The sequence below is a fragment of the Oncorhynchus mykiss genome, unplaced genomic scaffold, assembly GCF_013265735.2.
Source record: "Oncorhynchus mykiss isolate Arlee unplaced genomic scaffold, USDA_OmykA_1.1 un_scaffold_336, whole genome shotgun sequence".
Taxonomy (NCBI): Eukaryota; Metazoa; Chordata; class Actinopteri; order Salmoniformes; family Salmonidae; genus Oncorhynchus; species Oncorhynchus mykiss.
In genome coordinates, this window is record NW_023493784.1 from 27,509 (window position 1) to 48,603 (window position 21,095).

General features: G+C 39.4%; 2 protein-coding genes and 1 pseudogene across 2 annotated transcripts; all 3 read right to left on the minus strand.

Moving 5' to 3' along the window:
• Window positions 1-1,062: 1,062 nt before the first annotated feature.
• LOC110517824 (interferon a3-like) lies at window positions 1,063-2,773 on the minus strand. The gene is made up of 5 exons (XM_036973854.1): window positions 2,408-2,773; window positions 2,178-2,249; window positions 1,867-2,016; window positions 1,629-1,727; window positions 1,063-1,514 (listed from the first exon to the last, which is right to left on the minus strand). The coding sequence occupies exons 1-5, from the start codon at window positions 2,555-2,557 to the stop codon at window positions 1,425-1,427; spliced, it is 561 nt and encodes a 186-aa protein (XP_036829749.1). The 5' UTR covers window positions 2,558-2,773; the 3' UTR covers window positions 1,063-1,424.
• An 11,472-nt stretch (window positions 2,774-14,245) lies between these two features.
• LOC118951909 lies at window positions 14,246-17,295 on the minus strand (annotated as a pseudogene).
• A 2,020-nt stretch (window positions 17,296-19,315) lies between these two features.
• On the minus strand, window positions 19,316-20,778 carry LOC118951917 (interferon a3-like). Its single transcript, XM_036973861.1, has 5 exons — window positions 20,629-20,778; window positions 20,398-20,469; window positions 19,760-19,912; window positions 19,520-19,618; window positions 19,316-19,402 (listed from the first exon to the last, which is right to left on the minus strand). The coding sequence occupies exons 1-5, from the start codon at window positions 20,776-20,778 to the stop codon at window positions 19,316-19,318; spliced, it is 561 nt and encodes a 186-aa protein (XP_036829756.1).
• Between the last annotated feature and the right edge of the window lie 317 nt (window positions 20,779-21,095).

Consider the following 21,095-nt stretch of genomic DNA (forward strand, 5'->3'; position numbering starts at 1 on the left):
GACAAAACCTTTTCTCCCTAAGGAGACTGAAAGGATTTGGCATGTGTCCCCAGATCCTCAATCATTTCTACAGCTGCACTATCGAGAGCATTCTGACCGTTTGCATCACCGCCTGGTATGGCAACTGGTCTTTATCTAACCGTAAGACGCTACAGAAGGTAGTTGGTATGGCCCAGAACATCACTGGGGCAAAGCTTTCTGCCTTTCGAGAACTATATAATAATAGACAGTATCAGAGGAAAGCCTATGAAATTGTCCGAGACGCCAGTCGCTCAAGTCATCGACTGTTTTCACTGCTACCGCACTGCAAGCGGTACCAGAGCGCCAAGTCTAGGACCAAAAGGCTCCTTAACAGCTTTTACCCCCAAGCCATGAGACTGCTGAACAATTAATCAAATGGCCAGAACATTGACACCCACTCCTCCATTTGTTTTGTACACTGCTGCTACTCGCTGTTTAATATCTATGCATAGTCACTTCACCCCTACCTACATGTACAAATTACTTCAACTAACCTGTACCCCCGGCACACTGACTCAGAACCGGTACCCCTGTAAATTTCCTAGTTATTGTTATTTTTATTGTGTTGCTTTGAATTATTTGTCACTTGTTTATTTGGTAACTATTTTCTTAACTCTTCTTGAACTGCACTGTTGGTAAGGACTTGTAAGTAAGCATTTCACGGTAAGTTCAACACTTGTTGTATTCGGTGCATGTGACAAATAAAGTTTGATTTGATTTGAAATATCATACCCCATCTCCAAAAAAATGCAAACCTCGGCAGTTACTGTAATGCTGTTAACATGTCTTGGGGGTATGATATTTGTGCGTCTTTAACTTTCTCACTGATCATTATTCACGATTCATTCAGGATTGCTGTAATCATGTCCGATCCTGTCTGTTTGTTTGCCATGGTGCTGAAATGTCTTCTTATCTTGCCTCCACTGTGGACGCATTTAAAGGGTTTCCCAGCCATTATGCACGGGTTGTGTGATATCATCAGTCTTCAAGTTAAGACACAACAACACTGTGTGACATTATCAGGCCTATCTAAGGACCTTTTTATTAGGCCCATATGTAAATATGTTAGATTAAAAATATATTTCAGCTGTTAGAGGTCACATTAGTTTATTTCAAATGTATTTAATCGTTACAATAACGAACGTTTCCAATATTGTTGCAATAATAAATACAGTATGCAATGGTCTTCATAAATACAAAAGTCAATGCATGAAAACGTTGTTACATTTTCTATAGCCTAAAAATACCTAGCACATAATACATTATTCAGTATAAAATGTGTTTTACTTCGCGAGTTGTGAATTCACATAATAAATAAATAAAACATATATAAAAATAACCGTGTAAATAAATAGTTGAAAAAATAGAAGTATAAATAAATAATCTCTACACACACACGAGGCTCATTGGTTAGTCAATATTATTGTGACTAGTCTTAGCATGTGTTTCAGCACCACGTTCCTTATGCCTTCCCAGCCGCTTGCGCTGTATTCCTGCATGAACGAAACACACATGTAATATTTTAGAATAGACACATGTTGTGTCATCACATATGAATATATCCTTATTTGGTGAATGCACTCTCTTGGTAAGACAAATTGACATACCTCGCGTTTCAAGTAATTCTTCAGGAATTTGAAGTGAAGGCTCATATTTTTGTTCACTCCTTTGTCAGATGTTGGTAGTGTAGCTCTTATAGCCTTTACCTGTTGGAACAAAATATAAGTCATTAATGTTATGTTATGATTCGTTTAAATCACATTATACGGCAATCTAAAAAATATAGGATAATGTTTGCCTTTTGGCATTAATGTTAATAGAAAATCACAAATCACATAGACTTACACATTGGTCCAGCTCCAAGGTCTGGCGATGCAGGTCAATCATAAACTCGTCAACTACTTCCTGGTCCCAGAAAGAATCATAGTTATCACTTCTGTACAATTTCTCTATAGCGTTCAGAGTTTGCGAAATGAAGACAATCTTGTCGTCATCCTAGAAGAAGAGTGATTTGTTTTAGTACATGCCTTATGAATATCAGAAAAGTATAGCAAATTTAGCATATTCGTTAATACCTAATTATATGTCCTACACTATGAGAAAAAACGTTGAACCAAAACCCTTTTTAAATAGTGTAGGCTATGCATATGTCTTACCTTGAAATGATCGACATGTCTGTATTCCTCGTAAGGGAAAGTAATATGAGGTTCTCGAGAGACCACATGACCCTGAGATGGCAAAAAATAGAATCAAATGATTGCAATATTATTATTGTATACATAAACGAGTAACTGAATCAAATGAAACACAGCAGCACATTAAATGTTGAATAGATGACAACTGCTCAATGACCAGGAACAAGTTAATAAACATTACAGTATCCTACCATTTCCCGAAGCACCGTTATGGTGTTGTTGCTGAACACTTGGAACATGCTCCGAGACTTAGGAAGTGTCCTCATCCAAGTGCATCCGAAGGTTTTATGCCAGGTGCAAATCGTCAGGATCAAGCACATCCAAAAGCTTATTGAACCCATTTTATCGTAGGTGTACTGTAGTTCGCTGACTGTTCGCTATCAACCGAGGTGCAAAATTAGGCAGACTTCCGAAAGACAGCCTATACTTTGTATAATTCCGGAAAAAAATACGTTTTCCTCAAAGGACAAAGAGATAAAGTGTCCTTCCTGATCGACCCTCTTCTCGAAATCCAGAGTTCTGTCATGCTGCAATCTGTGTCGATATTTTATACAAAGATTTTGAAAGGTGTTCCGAAAGTGAAAGGTGGAAGTCCCGGTAGACAGGCGCTTTCATACCTGACAGTATATTTTTCGGCCTGGAGACAACGCACGGAAAGGACAGGTGCATCTCTCGAAGACTTGTTCAATTCTTGACTGATTTGTTATTTTATTTTGAAATATTGGATTACCAACCAGGAACATGTTTTAGATTAAAAACATTTACTTGTGAATCCATTTTAGTCAGACGACAGCGTAAATTAATATGCATTTCTTTTCAAACATTTCGTTGTCCTTTCACTTCGGAAACCCTTGTGTTTAAATCTCGTCTTCGCAAACGCATCACCTTTTCATTTACACACGGAAACTATGGTATCCAACTACGTTGGAACCACTTGCTTAAAGGGTGAACGTGGTTTCTGGACCTCGACTTCCTTTTTAAAGATACAGATCAACGTTGTATGGGTTATATCAACTACACATTCAACATTACTATATTTCGTTTTAGAAACGGGTTTTAGTGGTCTTATTTAATTTCGTAGACGAGCTCCTTTCTGCACCCGGTTTTCAGAATAAGACACTGGTAGCCTATGCAGTGCACAGGCAGTATAGACCTTGACAATACTGCTTACCTTGACATTAGTGCTTAAATTGGAGACTGTATTTCGGGTGCTTTTGAATCTGGGCCTACACGCACTTGTGAGTAAAATATGTCTATCACGTAGATCATTTGTCAAAGTATTCCGTATTCATGTGTTTTTATTGGACTTTTATCCAGATATGTGAGTTTATGTTACCTCTGCATCTATTATCTTTCCACTGTAGAGACTGAAGAGTAACAGCACGGTTAGCGATTGCTATACTCCATTGAACTAACATTCAGAATGTGGAGTTATAATTATGTTACATATTTACTGGATATCATGCACTTGCTAGAAGTAATAACTATCTGAATCAACAATGTTTTACAGTGATATGATGATGTCTGAAAGGGCGGGAAAGTATGGCTGGAATTCAGAGTATTGTAAAGGAGTTTATTGTTTTTCATTGAAGATGATGTTGATATGCAATTGTTAGTAGGAATAACATCTCATTTAGTATAACATTTAAACGAAAAAGTCGTTGTATTTCAAGGTTGCTTCACACCATTGAATTTTACAAAATTGCTAGCACAATTTCAACCAATGTAAGGCGTGTTTGTATCTTAATTTAAATAGCATAGCCTACATGGAAATAATTTGCATCACGGATAAATAACATAAACATATGAAGCTTACAGTGGTACATTTAATTTAATCATCAAAATCACACGTGTGTTCTTGGCATTTTTTATTTCTTTGTAAAAATCCCTCGGGATGCTCCACATTTCAGCTCGCACGACCTCCCACGAGCACAAGCTGAAGCGCTGAAATGAAAAACGCTTAAGTGAAAATAATACATTATACACCATAGGTATAGGCTAGGCCCACTCCAGCCCTCTCAGTAAAATGCAACCTATAAGATGCTTTACCTCAGGTGAAAAAAAGTCGTCCAGCTGTTTGAAGTAGTTCTTAACCATATCACCAATTGGAATGTTTTGACGCAGTAGCATGTCTCTGACCTGAAATAGTAAACAACAAACAACATTAAAATCAATATCCATGTGATTACTTGAATAATAATAGTAGAAATAAAAAATTATTGTGCAACAAGTTACAGTTAACAAATGAAACATAACCAAGAACGTACACATTCCGAATAGGTCATATATTGTCGAGCGAGAAGGTCTTGGAGCTCCCTGAGATTAACTCACAAGAGTTAGGTTTTGTTGGAAGAGCTCGCTGGCTAGTTGAAACGCAAGTCTCGTGTCTAAACCTTTCCCCCTCCTGTAATCAGAATAACACTTCGTGTAACCATGCGATTGAACTTGACTAACACAGAAATTGTAGACACTCATGATCTCCTGAGCATCACCTCTTTTGAAAGCGTTGGACTTTGGACCATTATCATTTCCTCCTCTGGGATATAGCCTCTTGGTCTCCTCTCCTATACCACACACATAATACACATATCTCAATAAAATAACAAAATATATGAATGAATTAAGCTCCAATAATCAATTTTCATCTAGAATAAATAAATTGTGATATCACAGTATGCTAAAGCCTATATTCAGACCCATATTTCTAAATATTTCTGCCTATAAGGTCACTTTGTAACAGGTTACATAAATTGACCTACCATGGAAAGATCATTGAGGGTCTGGCGAGTTTGATGAAGATAATGCATTTGCTCTTTTTGGTCACTGCATTTAGCATAAACAACCGGGTAAATAACAATAACACACAGAAGATGTACCACAAAGGAGACATTAAGAGTGGCCATGTGTCCGGTGAGTTGATAAATCCCTGAACACTGCTTCTAAACGTTCGGCTACCTACCCTACCTTCATAGCCTCCCCCATTGATATGCCATGGATGAGGTAATTTGTTAAACAAGGAAAGTTCAACTGGGGAAAGTGAAAGAGCATTGAAAATTCCATTCCTCTACCTTGCAAAGCTGTTGACGACATTTTGCGTTCTTGTCTTCTGTGTGTATATACACATTGTGCATCACGCAATGTATTTTCAACACAGTAGCCTATCCATTTTGTACTTCAATTTTATATTTATTGAGTAGGGTTGATAGCCTACAGTATAAGCGTTTAAAAGCATACTTTTTTAACATCCCTTCTCTCAAGGGATGGAACGTGTAACTATTTGCATAGCTACTCTGTTTCAGAAAGAAGAACATGATTATAATAGTTGGACTCCACACAGCTGCTCCAATGCAGTTATCTTAATATACTACATGTAGCATCCATGGCATTTCATTATTTATTGTAAAACAGAGTGACATTGGAGTATAAAAAGGTAAATGTATTGTTAAGAGCTAGATACAATGCCATGAAGGTGTTTTCCTTACAGTTTCTATAGGCCAAATAAAATAACATGAACAATGACTGCTCAGTGCTCACTGTCAGCGAGCTACTATACAGATTAAAGTCCTTTGTTATTTTGTATGACTGCACGTGGGACAGGGTCATGACTAGAAGGGATCCAGCTTTGGCCAAGTTAACGTTAACGTCAATTTTGATTTTTCTTAGCAGGTTTAACCGAAATTACGCAGCAGGTTAGGATAATTAACGTAGCAGGTAATTGCTTTCACTTTCGAAAACCAACGTTTTTACATATTACTGCATTTCGTCATCTATCTTTCCCAGCAGGTACAACATTGTTTGCGTGCAAGGCTAGCTCACTCAACATTATTACATGCTTATTGCATGTTCTGTTAATAGCAGCCAATGGGTGGTGTTCAAAGTAGGCCTACATTTTGAAAAAAGCATGCAAGGCTTTAGGTTAAGGTTAATCCACTTGTCCATCAGACAAGGAGGTGACTGAAAATGTTGTGTTGTTACATAAAAAATAAAATGCATTATTATTCCCATACCATTATTAGAGAGAAATATGCACATTAAGCTACCCTCCACCTATTGGCTACTTAGCTTATTCAAGACGCATTCAAAATGCAACAAAATGCAACACTGCCCCTTTAAGGAATACAAAAATCTCTGAACCTGACTGGCTTTTCAAAGATGGATAGAAATGCACACATTGTGTGCTCTTGTAGGAAGCAACTACTCCCCCATTGTTGACCAGACATTGGCTAAAACTGGGATAATCGCTCAATAACTAGCAAAGAATATGAACAAATGTACACAGGTGGCTACATGCAGCTCTCACGTCGATATCAAAGCAAGCGCATTTTCCCTAGTTCAAAGTGAATGGCTCAGAGCCATGTATGGCAATGGCTTTTTGCAAATATGTCTAATGCAGCTCTGATTGGTTATGGTGCACTGGTCTGCGTAGTGTATGGTCCTGCGTCGTGCCTGTCAATACAATAGATTCATACTCCAATGCGCTCTGCCTACAAGAAAATATATTGCACAGTTAGTTTTGCATACTAAGTCTTGCATAGTTCGTTTTGTTTCGGTATGTTACATTGAAAGTGGCTTCTCAACTTGACAGTTTATAAAGGCTCTCAGTGAAGTAAGATTAAAGGCAACGGACAGTCTAGATTCTGCATAGTCCGTTGATTCGAGCATTCCCACAGTAGAGTGAAACGTTAATAGAGGTCACTAAAAGGGAAAATTCTAGAAGGTTGAGTGATGTTCAATCTAGTACTTCTCTGAGCAGGCTTATATTTATTCTGCTCGGCAGCCCAAGGGAAGCTGTGCTCAGATTTGAGGGAACATTGCTTGTACCGATCCAATTAATTAATTAACGTTAATTACCTATCCAAGCCTTTCAGATCTATATGTTTGTAGTGGGTAGGGGTTGTTTCTGGACAGGACTGCCATTTCCACCTGCCCTTTCCCCCCTAATGGAATTCAACCCACCGCTGTGCCTTGTCTGACTTACAAATCTATAGATGGAATCTACTGTATGTAGAAATAGGGAATTTTACATCTCTCCACTGCTAAACCATTGGTTTGTTAGTCAAGTGCTTCATAATCGTTGTCACAGGGGGTTTAAAAGATGGGTGTGTGCCTCATTTATTTCAATGTCCTACATCTGTGTAATATAAATCATTCAAACCACTTATGATTCATCAGTGTGATTAAAAAAAAACATCATCCTTTCTTCTCCAACAACATTGTATATATACACACACACACACACACACACACACACACACACACACACACACACACACACACACACACACACAGTCTTCACCTTATGGATTTGGGTCGACCGGATGAAAGGTGGGTCCTCCGGAGGTGCCTGTCCTACACTGCAGATACATCTTCCTCCTCCAGTCTGGTGTTGCTCCTTAGCTAGTCCAAGTATGTGTTCTCTGGCCTTCCTTCTGCTGACACCTTGCTGTGGTTGCCAGATGATTAGTTCACTAAAGCTGTTTAGTTAAGCTACGGAATACATTTCATTTCTTTTCCCAGTATTTCATGTACCCCAAATATCAACCAGAGAGAAGCACTATTTAACATTTTAGTGTGAATCCCACTAAAGTGTAAAGCTCTAAATCAAAACATAACTTTGGACCTTTGTTTAATAAGAATTAATGACAACACAGACATTATGGAAAGTGGTCAAATATTTATTTACAACAAATAATAATAATAACAATATTAAGCAATAAAAAAAAGTATAATAATATTGTTTTATATTTTTGGACATTATATTTAGAGATGCCCCCACCCTCACAGTAATCAACATGTAAAATACACTCAGCGGTCAGTTAATTAGGTACACAAATCCTGACTGCCATCAGAACCGGGATTCATCGGACCAAGCAACCTTTTTCCACTTCTCAATTGTCCAGTTTTGGTGATTGCTTTCCCAGTGGAGCCGCTTCTTGTTTATAGCTGGTAGGAGTAGAACCCATTTTGGTCGTCTGTTGCAATAGACCATCCATGACAAGGAGCCACAAATTGTTATTTCTGAGATGCCGTTCTGCTCGCCACTGTTATACTGCGTCATTATGTGGTGGAAATGTAAAATTCATGACATACTATACTGTTTAATTAGACTTACTATGCTGTTTTTGGTTAGATAATTTTCCATTGTTATATGTTAGTATTTTGCTGATACAGGCTAATCTTATTCGCCACACTGTGGGTATGGATGGAACATCAGTGATGTGTACTCCGAGGAACTTGAAGCTGGTTACCTTCACTGAGGGCCTGTCAATGTGGATGGGGGCGTGCTCCCTCTGCTGTCTCCTGAAGTCCACGATCAGCTCCTTTGTTTTGTTGACCATGAGGGAGATGATATTTTCCTGGCATCACTCCGCCAGGGATCTGAAATCGGAGCAGATAGCCAGGGCGAATTTACGAAGCCTCCGGACGCACAACGACTATACTGTTTAGCCAAGTTAAGAATGATGCGAATATTCAAGTCAATAACTGTTGGGTAGCCACATCTTACTCAGTCTGTGAGTCTGTGTGTACAAATAAGAGTTGTTTGGGTGCGACCTCAGTATGTGACATACTGTTTCCACAATCTACAGGAACTTAGATGTGTGGAAACATGCAGAAAGGAACAGACATTGGTGGCAACGTCAGCTATCTAAATGTGAAAAGACAAGCTAATTCAGCTTTTACACACCACGTTGCGTCTCTCTTTCCACCAATCTGCTAAACTGCCACTTCGACAAAATAGGTTGTACTTTTTCTATTAAAGCAGAGACATCTCTGCTTGTTGGGCTTTCCTAATGATGCATTGATTAAGTGGTTGTTATTGATTGCTTCATTTTTGCAAATCTTATAAAATTGTTTGAAAGAATCTGCACTCTTCTTATAGAATTTCTCTAGCAATTTGGCGACAAGGACGGGATGGCTAACTCCGCTTACTGATTGCTCCCGGGGAAACCGAGGTTAAACTGCACGCTTTGGCTGCGTTAGATGTGGCTACCCAACAGACTTTCCAATGGTAGAGTTAACATCTGCATTCAACTGTGCGAAACAATTCAATGTAGTAGGTGGTATTGCCATATCAGGGAAGACATTTCAACTTGAATGCAGAGGCTGACAAGGTTTAGCAAATTCAGCATCTTTCTCACTTGACCTAAAATGAAAAATCATCTCTCTCTGTTGTGAAAAATAAATTAATGTAAATCAATGTGCTACACAATCATTCCGTTAGAGGAGATTCTTTGGCTACTTTAAAAGTTACAGACTAACCTACCTGTTGATAATGGGTGTCTTCAAATAACAAATTACTATTGAATGTTGATGTACACATTCTCTTGCAAGCACTGCACCCGAAAATGACCCCTGTAGGTATTTAAAAAAAATATATATATAGTTATGCAAGTTGTCAATTGTGTCCAGATTGAGAAATGAGCCTACATTTCATGCTCGGAAACAATAATCAATGGTTTATGTCAGCCCACTCACCAAATCCTGAATAAGTTTGATGTTGTGCTTATCCTCTCTTGGGTTGTGGGCAGTATTTTGAATTTTGGATTAATGAGGTGCCCAATGTAATCTGCCTGTTACTCAGGCCCAGAAGCAGGGATATGCATATGCATGGTAGTATTGGATAGAAAACATTCTAAAGTTTCCAGAACTGTTAATATAATGTCTGAGTATAACAGAAGTCATATGGCAGGCGACAACCTGAGCAAAATCCATCCAGGAAGTGGGATATTTTTGATCTGGGTACTTTTCTATTGAATGCCTATACAGTATGAATTTGGATAGGACCCCAATTGCAGTTCCTACAGCTTCCACTATATGTCAACAGTCTTTAGACATTGTTTCTGGCTCATATTCTGAAATACGAGGAAGAATTAGACCATTCTTTCAGTGGACTCTAAATGAACCAGAGCTTTGAGCGCGTGACTGATTGCGCACCGTTTGTTGTTTTTCCTTTCTATTGAAGACGCTATTGTCCCGTTGAAATTATATCAATTATTTAGACAATAGACAACCTGAGGATTAATTACAAACATCGTTTGACATGTTTCAACGAACTTTACAGGTACTATTAGGATGTTTTCGTCTGCATGTTGTGACTGTCTTTGAGCCAGTGGATTACTGAACAAAACGAGCCAAGAAAACTGAGTTTTTGGGACATAGAGGGACTTTATCGAACAAAACAAACATTTAATGTGTAACATGAACTCTTGTGACTACAAACATATGAAGATCATCAAAGGTAAGTGATTCATTTTATCGACATTTCTGACTTTTGTAATTCCTTTACTTGGTTTTAAAATGTTTGTATGCTTTTGTAAGTGGAGGGCTGTTCTCAGATGGTATGCTGTCCTCAGATGGTAACATTTTATGAATGTTAATTTTGAGTATTTCAGTATTTTGAATTTGGCGCGCTGCAATTTCACCGGATGTTGCCCAGTGGGACGCTAGCATCCCACCTGCGCATAAGAAGTTATTTATGATTTTTAGAGGAGCGTCCTTCCATGTTCATCCAATCATATATATGCAACATGGACCACTCCACCATGTCAAACTGGTTATCATGACAGTCGGCTTTTAGCATCTAAATCTTGGTGGGGCAAACTCCCCCAAAAATGTTTATGCATGTCAGCAAAAGGAATACAACATAACACTAAAGAGTACAATATTTGCACAATAACGATGACAAATGGTGCCGACAAACTGCTAGGTCCTACATAAAGCTGTCCCAACAGCAGAGCTCTCTTTTCAGCACCATGGAGTGAATCCATGACGCTGCTACACCTGGCTATCAGCGGAGCCTTGTCTAGCAGGGAAACAGATCATTCAGCCTCATTTACTGCCTTAAAATAACATAGCTAATATGGCTGACTTGCCTAAACAAATGTGATTTCTACTGATAATTGAGATGTGCAAACTACGGCATAAGGGGACTATGAGCGGATAAGAGGCAATCCATAATTTTGATGAAGACATTCATGAGCGAGCTAGGAGGGACGTAGTCAATATAACTATTTGTTCAGCACTTTTGAAATGTACAGTGACAGAATTCAGAACATGGGCCATGCTTACAGTATTCTCCCTGTGCACCAAGTCAGAACCGTAGTATAAAAAAGAAGGGAATGTGAGGAGACATTGAAAGCTCTTACAATATTCAATGATTACATTTCTCTACAACAGGCTATAGGCTACATATGCACCACCACGTCAGATCAGAACAGGAAATGGACAAACTTATTAGGGTGAGGCATATGGGCTACTAGTATACATATCACCCTGGAATATTACATAATTTATGCAGCAGCATGCAAAACTTTTCTGGACTCACCTTGTCGTGCTACGTTCACTTGAACAGGAAGGAGGCGCTGCGGTCCATCTTTTGGGCACATCTTGTCATCAAAGTCTGGCATTCTCTGGATTTATGGTGCTTCCAAGACCACTGGGAACTCAAGAAAAAACTGGTCGAATCATGACGTCAGTAATCTTCAGGTAGGAATTCTAGAGATCCCGACTTGGAATTCCGAGCTGGATGACTGTTCAAAACGTATTTTCTCTGTCGGAGCTCTTTTTCTCTACAGAATTCCTAGTTGTTTGAACTCACTGAAGTCTGAGATTTCCCAGTTCCTAGTTTCCAATTGTTTTGAACACTGCAAAAGTCATGCTGGATTGACAGCAAGGCCAATGTATTCAACCTTTTCTGGCCCGTGGTGTTGAAAGTTTATAATTTTAATCTTGGAAAGAGACCCTTAAACCCATACTTGGACCACACACACAAGTTTACTGAATAGCAGGCTAGTTATTTGAAATTAGCCACTGATTCCTTACAAACCTCATTGTTGAATTTGCAATTTCCAACTTGTTGTGTAATGTTCATGTCTAATGGCAGATGAGCACTTATGCGTTTTATCTACAGCATCTCTTCATATGACAAGGCTTGAAAAGCATTTGACAGTAGATTGTCAACGTGAGTCATGATGATGACTGCTTGTCTAGCTTGCGAGCTAAGATTTTGAACGCTGGATGTTGACTAAATCAGTCCAGTCAAAGCTTTTGCAGATATATCTTGATTTAACGTCATTTAGCTGTGGCCAATGACCTTGAGCCTTCTTGGATGGGCACTTCTAATGTAACTCTATGGCAGCATCTGTTAGCAATTTATGTTTTTCTTCAATAACGGAAACTCCAAAGCAAATCAGGGGAGAAAATTGGTTTATTGTGAGACGACAAATCAATATGTTATGCTGGGAGGTAGATGTTCAATCTCCCCTGTCCTCAGCTTTTCCCCACTGAACATAGGAACAGGATGCCTTTTATAACCCCCCTCCCCAGCCTGGGGTTGACCAATCAGAAGTCCTTGCAGTACAACGTGGCCAATGGCCACATCCTGCCCCCGACTCAATGTACAGACCTATGACAATATGGCACTGAGTTCAGGAGTGGCATTCCACAGAATCCGAACAGATGTTGAACTGAAACCCAACTCCAATTTACAATTCACTATTGACCATTAGTAGGACTCACTAGGACTCACCGGGCTGGAGAGACACACCGGAGGCCTGGTCCGTGGAGCAGGCACAGGACTCACCGGGCTGGAGAGACACACTGGAGGCCTGGTTTGTGGAGCAAGCACAACCCATCCTGGCTGGATACCCACTTCAATCCAGCAAGTGCAGGGGACCAGCACAGGATGCATTGGGCTGTGAAAGCACACTGAGGTCTGGAGCTTAGAGCAAGCACAACCCCTCCTGGCTGAATCCCCACTTTAGCCCGGCATGTTCGAGGCGCTGGTACAGGATGCACTGGGCTGTGCAGGTGCACTGGAAACACCTTGCGCAGAGCAGGCGCAGGTTATCCTGACCCGAGGAGGCGCACTGGAGACCAGGAGCGCTGAGCCGGCACCACCTTTCCTGGCTGGATACCCCTCTTTACGGGGCAGGTACGGAGAGCATGTACTGCACGCACCGAGCTGTGACTGTGCACTGAAGGCACGGTGCGTGAAACATGGCACTGGAACCGTGACCAACTCCGCTCGCCAACCTGTGTCCCTCCCCATTTTTTTTTTTTTTTGGGGGGGGGGGGGGGGGGTTGCCTCTCGTGCTCTCGTCTCTGCCGTAACTCCTGATCTCTCCATCTGCCTCCGCCTGTTTCCAGGGCAGGCTTTTGTCGCCTGCCATGATCTCCTCCCATGTCCACGATGACCTAAACTCCCTTCTCTCCCGTGCCCAGGATCCCTTCTCCGCCTGGCCATGCTGCTTGGTCATTTTGTGGTGGGTAGTTCTGTCACGACTTTCGTCAGAATGAGGATCGGACCAAAGCGCAGCATGGTAAGTGTTCATATTTTATTTCTCAAAAAACACTCGAACAAAGTGAAAAACCGAAACAGTTCTGTCAGGTGCAGACACTGAACAGAAACTAAATACCCCAAAACACAGGTGGGAAAAAAGGCTGCATAAGTATGATTCCCAATCAGAGACAACGATAGACAGCTGCCGCTGATTGGGAGCCACACTCGGCCAAAAACAAAGAAATAGTGCGTAAAACATGGCACTGGAACCGTGACCAACTCCGCTCGCCAACCTGTGTCCCTCCCCAATTTTTTTTTGGGGGGGGGGGGGGGGGGGGGTTGGCTCTCGTGCTCCCGTCTCTGCCGTAACTCCTGATCTCTCCATCTGCCTCCGCCTGTTTCCATGGCAGGCTTTTGTCGCCGGAAATACAAAATATAAATAATAAGTTATTTAAATAAAAAACGATAATTTATTATTTAAATATAATAAATAGACTGACAGGGTCCCACATGATTGTATTCATGCTTTATAAACTGGTAAGGGTGTAGCTTCTGAAATGAGTCTGGATTGTCAGTACAATTGTGCCATAAGGATATCCAATATTTGCAGATGACGTTTCATCTCTTTCCTGATGAGCACTGTAGTTCTGAAAAACAGAACATTTCAAATATTAGTGGGGTGAACTTTCTTGGCAAAATAGTGACCATATTGTCTTGAACAACATAGAATGAACTGGTGCCATATGCATTAAGCTTCTCGGAGTAGGAGAGCTGATTTAGGATCAGTTTTGTCTTCAAGATCACTATAAATAAGTACAGAGGAGACCTGATACAAGATCAGCACTTCTGAGATGCTTAATACATATGTCCCCAGTACTCACTATTTTTTTTAAAGAACACTGCCCCTGTTTACCCTAGTTTATATTCATGATTACATGTATTAAACACATTTCCATACGAAATCAAACTCACCATTTTTCTCAGAACCTTCCTATTCAACTTCTTGAAGTTTCAGTCTCCTCTCAGGTTTCATGGCAGGTGATACATGGCGGACAAAATGAAACAATACTTTAGCATCATACAGATGTAGGATCTTCATTTGATCCCTTTTTTTCTGAGAATTTTTCTGCACGGCAGGAAATTGAAATTTAATGTGTATTCAATGTTTGAAAAGGATTCTAAAGATTGTAATTTCCACTTTAAAATATCAAACTTGATTTGCCATAATGAAAAATGCATCAAAGCCCATGAAAACGTTCCATTAATTATAATCCACAATAATTTACATTTCTCATTGCTGCAATATTATTTATGTGATGTGGCAAACGGGCTCAAAATCTGTAATAACCCATATCCAGTGCGTTTGGAAAGTATTCATACCCCTTCCCTTTTTCCAAATGTTGTTACGTTACAGCCTTATTCTAAAATGGATTAAAGAAAAAAATGATTCATCAATCTACACACAATACCCAATAATGACAATGGAAAAACAGAAATACCTTATTTACATAAGAATTCAGACCCTTTGCTATGAGACTCAAAATTCAGCTCAGGTGCATCCTGTTTCCACTGGTCATCCTTGAGGTGTTTCTACAATTTGATTGGAGTCCACCTGAGGTAAAATCAAATGATTGGACATGATTTAGAAAGTCACACCCTGCTATTTAAGGTCCTATAGTTGAAAGTTCATGTCAGAGCAAAAACCAGGACATGAAGTTGAAGAAATTGTCCGTAGAGCTCTGAGACAAGATTGTGTCGAGGCACAGATCTGGGGTAGCGTACCAAAACATTTCTGCAGCATTGAAGGTCCCCAAGAAAACAGTGGGCTCCATCATTCTTAAATTGAAGAACTTTGTAACCACCAAGACTCTTCCCAGAGCTGGCCGCCTGGCACAACTGAGCAATCGGGGGAGAAAGGCCTTGGTCAGGGAGGTGACGAAGAACCCGATGGTCACTCTGACAGAGCTTCAGATTTCTACTGATTTCTACTGAAACAAGTGTCTCTGGTCTTATGAAATATATTTGGCCTGAATGCCAAGCATTACGTCTGGAGGAAACCTTGCACCATCCCTACGGTAAAGCATGGTGGTGGCAGCATCATGCTGTGGATGTTTTTCATTGGCAGGGACTGGGCGACTAGTCAGGATCAAGGGAAAGATGAACAGAGCAAAGTACAGAGATATCCTTGATGAAAACCTGCTCCAGAGCGTACAGGACCTCAGACTGGGGCGAGGGTTCACCTTCCATCAGGACAACGACCCTAAGCATACAGCCAAGACAACGCAGAAGTGGCTTTGGGACAAGTCTCTGAATGTCCTTGAGTGTCCCAGCAAGAGCCCGGACTTACGCTAAAATGATCGAACATCTCTAGAGTGACCTGAAAATAGCTGTGCAGCGACGCTCCCTATCCAACCGAATAGAACTTGAGAGGATCTGCAGAGAAGAATGGCAGAAACTCCTCAAATACAGATGTGCCAAGCTTGTAGCATGATAGCCAAGAAGACTCAAGCCTGTAATCACTTCCAAAGGTGCTTCAACAAAGTTCTGAGTAAAGGGTCTGAATACCTACGTAAATGTGATATTTCAGTTTTGTATTGTTATTATGTTTGACAAAATATCTAAAACATGGTTTTTGCTTTGTCATTATGGGGTATTGTGTATAAACTGAAGAGGGGAAAAATCAATTTGATCAATTTTAGAAAAAGTCTGTAAGGTAACAAAATGTGGAAAAAGTTGAACATATGTGTACTTTATAAGTCAATTTCTCCACTTGTAGAGTTAGTAGGCTACAGCTAAACCAGGGCTCTCCAACCCTGTTCCTGGAGAACTGCATTCCTTTAGGTTTTCACTCCAACCCTAATCTACCACACCTGATTAATTAGGTAGTTGATCAACTTAACCAGGTTAGTTACAACTGGGGTTGGAGCGAAAACTTACAGGAGGGTACCTCGACATAAACGGGATTGGAGAACCCTGACCTGAACAGGGATTATACTTTAAATAGACCCGTTACTTACGCAGGAATTAAGGTTCTCAAATTGGTTTTCTAGAATTTTGAGGAAATCGTCCAGGTTTTTCTTGTTCCAGGTGACGGACTTCATATTCCCATCAAACAGTTTTGTGATTTTATAGATGGCCTCGTTCCGGAATCTGACTTTGTCCTCAACCTACACAGGAAGATATTAAAAGAAGATTATAAACAGTATAGGCTTCCGTTATGGCATCAATATAACATTGGGTCAAGACCGCAAAACCAAAGCATATCAGAACATGATTAGTAAAAATTCTGGCCTTTACCTCGGCATCATCTATGTGTCTGTAAAGTGATGTTGGGAAAAAGACTGGGGCATTCTGCTTTGTTATATCTCCTCCCTGGAAAACAATCAATATAGGGTGTTAAGTCACGTGTACTTCAAGAGCAATCAAGACAGACATAAAGTATAGCTTATACTGCAAGTACAGTAGGCCTAATGTAGATAGCGTCTCTTGATATCTCTGTCATTATAGCCTTAGCGCCCTTTTAGTATGTATATTCAAATATAGGCTAACAGTTTTCTAACACAGATGCTAAACATGAAACATATGACTATTTTACTTGGTTGGTTGTTTTGCTGTCCTTAATACATGCATTCAGTCTCCTTTTACAGTGTGCTGATAACTCACCATCTGGTCCAGCAGGGAAAGGTATTCTGCGCTCAAGTGACCGTAGTGGTGTCGGCTCCAGTCACAGCAATGACACACGCTCTGCATACTGCAAATAATAAGACAAATACAAGTCCAGCTCTGCATTGTATACATTGTAAACAGCTATTTGTTTCGCTGTTAGTTTTCCATATGAGTTTGAACATATTCATTGTGTTAAGTAGTTTTATGTGGAATTGGGAAAGGGAAAACTGAATGGAGAATTTCCCACCGATCAACCTACCGGAGGCGGTGACTTCCGAAAAAAACCCCAAGTAAATCTATTCACATTCTCCTTGAAATCAGCTTTAAATTATAATTGAATCACAAGGTAAGATTATTCATTTTAGATATCGGCTTTACTATTACTAGCGACTATAGGCTATTCGCGAGCTTTGCTTTCAACTGCTAATAACTTCGCTTGAACCGAAAAAAAAGTCCGATAATATCGTCGAAGGCGAAAACCCAAACTTCTTAAGAAATGTAGCCATATAAGACATTCATTTAGTGGTTTTCGATCAAAGTTAGTCCGAAATATTGTTCCGTAGTCCTCTGCTGTTGCGCTACAACGGAAAAGTGAATGGGAAACGTCAGCGTCAATACCCACATCTCCCAACTTTCATTTTCACAATGACGTAACCAACTTTCAGCTTACTGTTGTCTGCTATGTATGCAATGTTGACAAGCAACGACAACATGATTTGTTGGAACTTTCTATTTTCTTTGTGTGTGTGTGTGTGTGTGTGTGTGTCATAGTGCTGTGCACGTTTTTGACTCTGCAAGGTCAAAACTTGGCATTGGTTCATTTCTCCCTTTTTCTAAATAATGTTGGGATTAATTCATAATATTCAAAGTCTGTTTAACTGTAAAGATCATAGTATATTATCCTGTAGGGAAGTGGTCACCAAAACTGTCTGCACGGTCCTGGAGACCAGCAGGAGAAGGTGCAGGCTTTTTTCCAACCCAGTTCGAAAACACCTGTTCCATCAGGGTCTTAATAAACTCTGTCTTCCTTTCCTGTGGCTGTCCTCGTGAGAGCCAGTTTCATCATAGTGCTTGATGGATTTTGCAACTGCACTTAAAGAAACATTCAATGTTCTAGAAATTTCCCGCATTGACTGACATTCATGTCTTAAAGTAATGATGGACTGTCACTTCTCCTTGCTTATTTGAGCTGTTCCTGACAGAAATATGGCCTTGGTATTTTAGCAAATAGTGCTATCTTTTGTATACCACCTCTACCTTGTCACAACACAACTGATTGGCTAAAACGCATTAAGAAGGAAAGAAATTCCACAAATGAACTTTTAACAAGGCACACCTGTTAATTGAAATGCATTCCAGGTGACTACCTCCTGAAGCTGGTTCAGAGAATGCCAAGAGTGTGCAAAGCAGACATCAAAGCTGGGTGGGTACTTTGAATAATCTCAAATATAACATATATTTGGATTTGTTTAACAATGTTTTGGTTACTACATGATTCCATATGTGTTATTTCATAGTGTTGATGTCTTCACTATTATTCTGCAATGTATAAAATAGTAAAGATAAAGAAAAACCCTGAGGTGTGTCCAAACTTTTGACTGGTACTGTGTATATATACTCCGGACTCCGACATATTTCTATGTTTCTTATGTCCATTCATTTTCTTTTAGATGTGTGTGTATTGTTTTGTATTGTCAGATATTACTGCAGTGATAGAGCTAGAAAAACAAGCATATAGCTACAGCCGTTAAAATATCTGCTAAATGTGTGTATGCGATAAATTACAATTTATTTGATTAAAAAAGATTACAGCTGTAGAGGACACATTTATTTAATTTTAATATATTTCATTATTACAATAACAAACATTTCCTATCAGGTGTCAATAATAAATACAGTATGCAATGGCCTTCATGAATAAAAAAAAATGTACGGATACATTGATACATTAGGCTATGTATAGCCTAAGTCAATCACATAACTATTCAGAATAAAAAAATATTTACTCCTCGGAGTTGTGAATACATGACTACACAATAAATAAATACGTTAAAAAAACAAATAAGTAAACATGTAAAAATATATAGTTAGATATATGAATAGATACATAGATATATAAATAACAAATATCTACACAACACACACATAACGCTCATTTGCTACTTAATGTTGTGTCTAGTCTTTGTAGGTGTGTCAGCACCACTGTCCTTATGTCTTCCCAGCCGCTCGCGCTGTAATCCTGCATAAACGAAATACACTTGTTAATATTTGAGAATAGACACATATTGTATCATCACATAAAAACATCCAGATTTGGTGAATGTACTCTCTTTGTAAGACAAATGGATCAACCTACCTCGCGTTTCAAGAAATGCTTCAGGTACTTGAAGTGAAGGCTCATCTTTTTGTTCACTCTGTTGACAGATTTGGACAGTCTAGTTTTCATTGCCTTTACCTGTTAGAACAAAATACAAATCATTCATTTAATATTATGTTTTGAATAACATGTAACCACTTATATTATAATTAAGAAGGATAGTATAATGTTTTCCTTTTTGCATTACTGTTAAAGAGGCGAAAATCACAAATGACATACGCATTGGTCCAGCTCCGAGGTCTGGCGATAGAGGTCATTCATAAACTTGTCAACTCCTTTCTGGTCCCAGGCGGTGGACTCATATTTACCACTGCTGTACAATTTCTTTATAGCGTTCAGAGTATGCGAAATGAAGGCAATCTGTTCGTCAGCCTAGAAGAAGAGTGATTTGTATTAGTATATGCCTTATGAATTGATGGCAAATATCGAAAAATTATAGCAAATTGTAAATTCGTTATAACCTAATTATATACTTTGCATTCGGAAAGTGTTCAGAACACTTCACTATCTGTACATTTTGTTACGTTACAGCCTTATTTTAAAATGTAATAAATATGATTTCATTCATCAATCTACACACAATAACCCATAATGACAAAGCCAAAACATGTTTTTCGACATTTTTGCTAATTTATGAAAAACAAAAACAGTTTTTTGCTTCTTCATTTTGGGATATTGTGTGTACATTGATGATGTTTTTTTATTTATTTGTAATCCATTTTAGAAGTGGTCTGTAACATAACAAAATGTTGAAAAGGTGAAGGGGTCTGAATACTTCCCGAATTCAGTGTTTAATCCACTCTTAGAAAAAAAAGAGTTATGGATAGAACAAAACATTTTTTATGCATATTTCTTACCTTGAAATTATTGACTTGTCTGTATTGTTTGTCAGGGAAAGTGATCTGAGGTCCTCGAGAGACTTCATGACCCTGAGATGCCAAAAAATATAAACAAAATATTGCATTATTATTATTGTACAAAAAGGAGTCAGGTAATTTCAATGAAACACAGCAGCTCATGACATGTTGAAAAGATGACAAGAGCTCAATGATCAGGAACAAGTGATTAAACATGACCCTATATCCTACCATTTTCTGAAGCATCGTTATGGTGTTGTTGCTGAACACTTGGAACATGCTCGGAGACCGAGGCAGTGTCTTCATCCATGTGCATCCGATGGTTTTATTCCAGGTGCAAATCGTCATGATCAAGCACATCCAAAAGCTGATTGAACCCATTTTAGCGTAGGTCTACTGTAGTTCTCGGTCTGTCCGCAATCAACGTTGGTGCACTTCCGAAAGATAGACTACTTCGTATAATTCCGACAAAAGTAAGTTGTCCGCAACGGATAAAGATATAACGTGTTCTTCCTGACTGATCAATACCAGTTCTGCCACCCAAGTTCTTCCATGCTCCAACCTGTGTCGATCCTTTATACAACGAGTCTGCAAGGTGTTCCAAAAGTGAAAGGTGGAAGTTCCCTTACACTTTCATACCTGAGTGTTGTTGTACGTGTGGAGAAAATGCATCGAAAGGACAGGTGCATCGCTCGAAT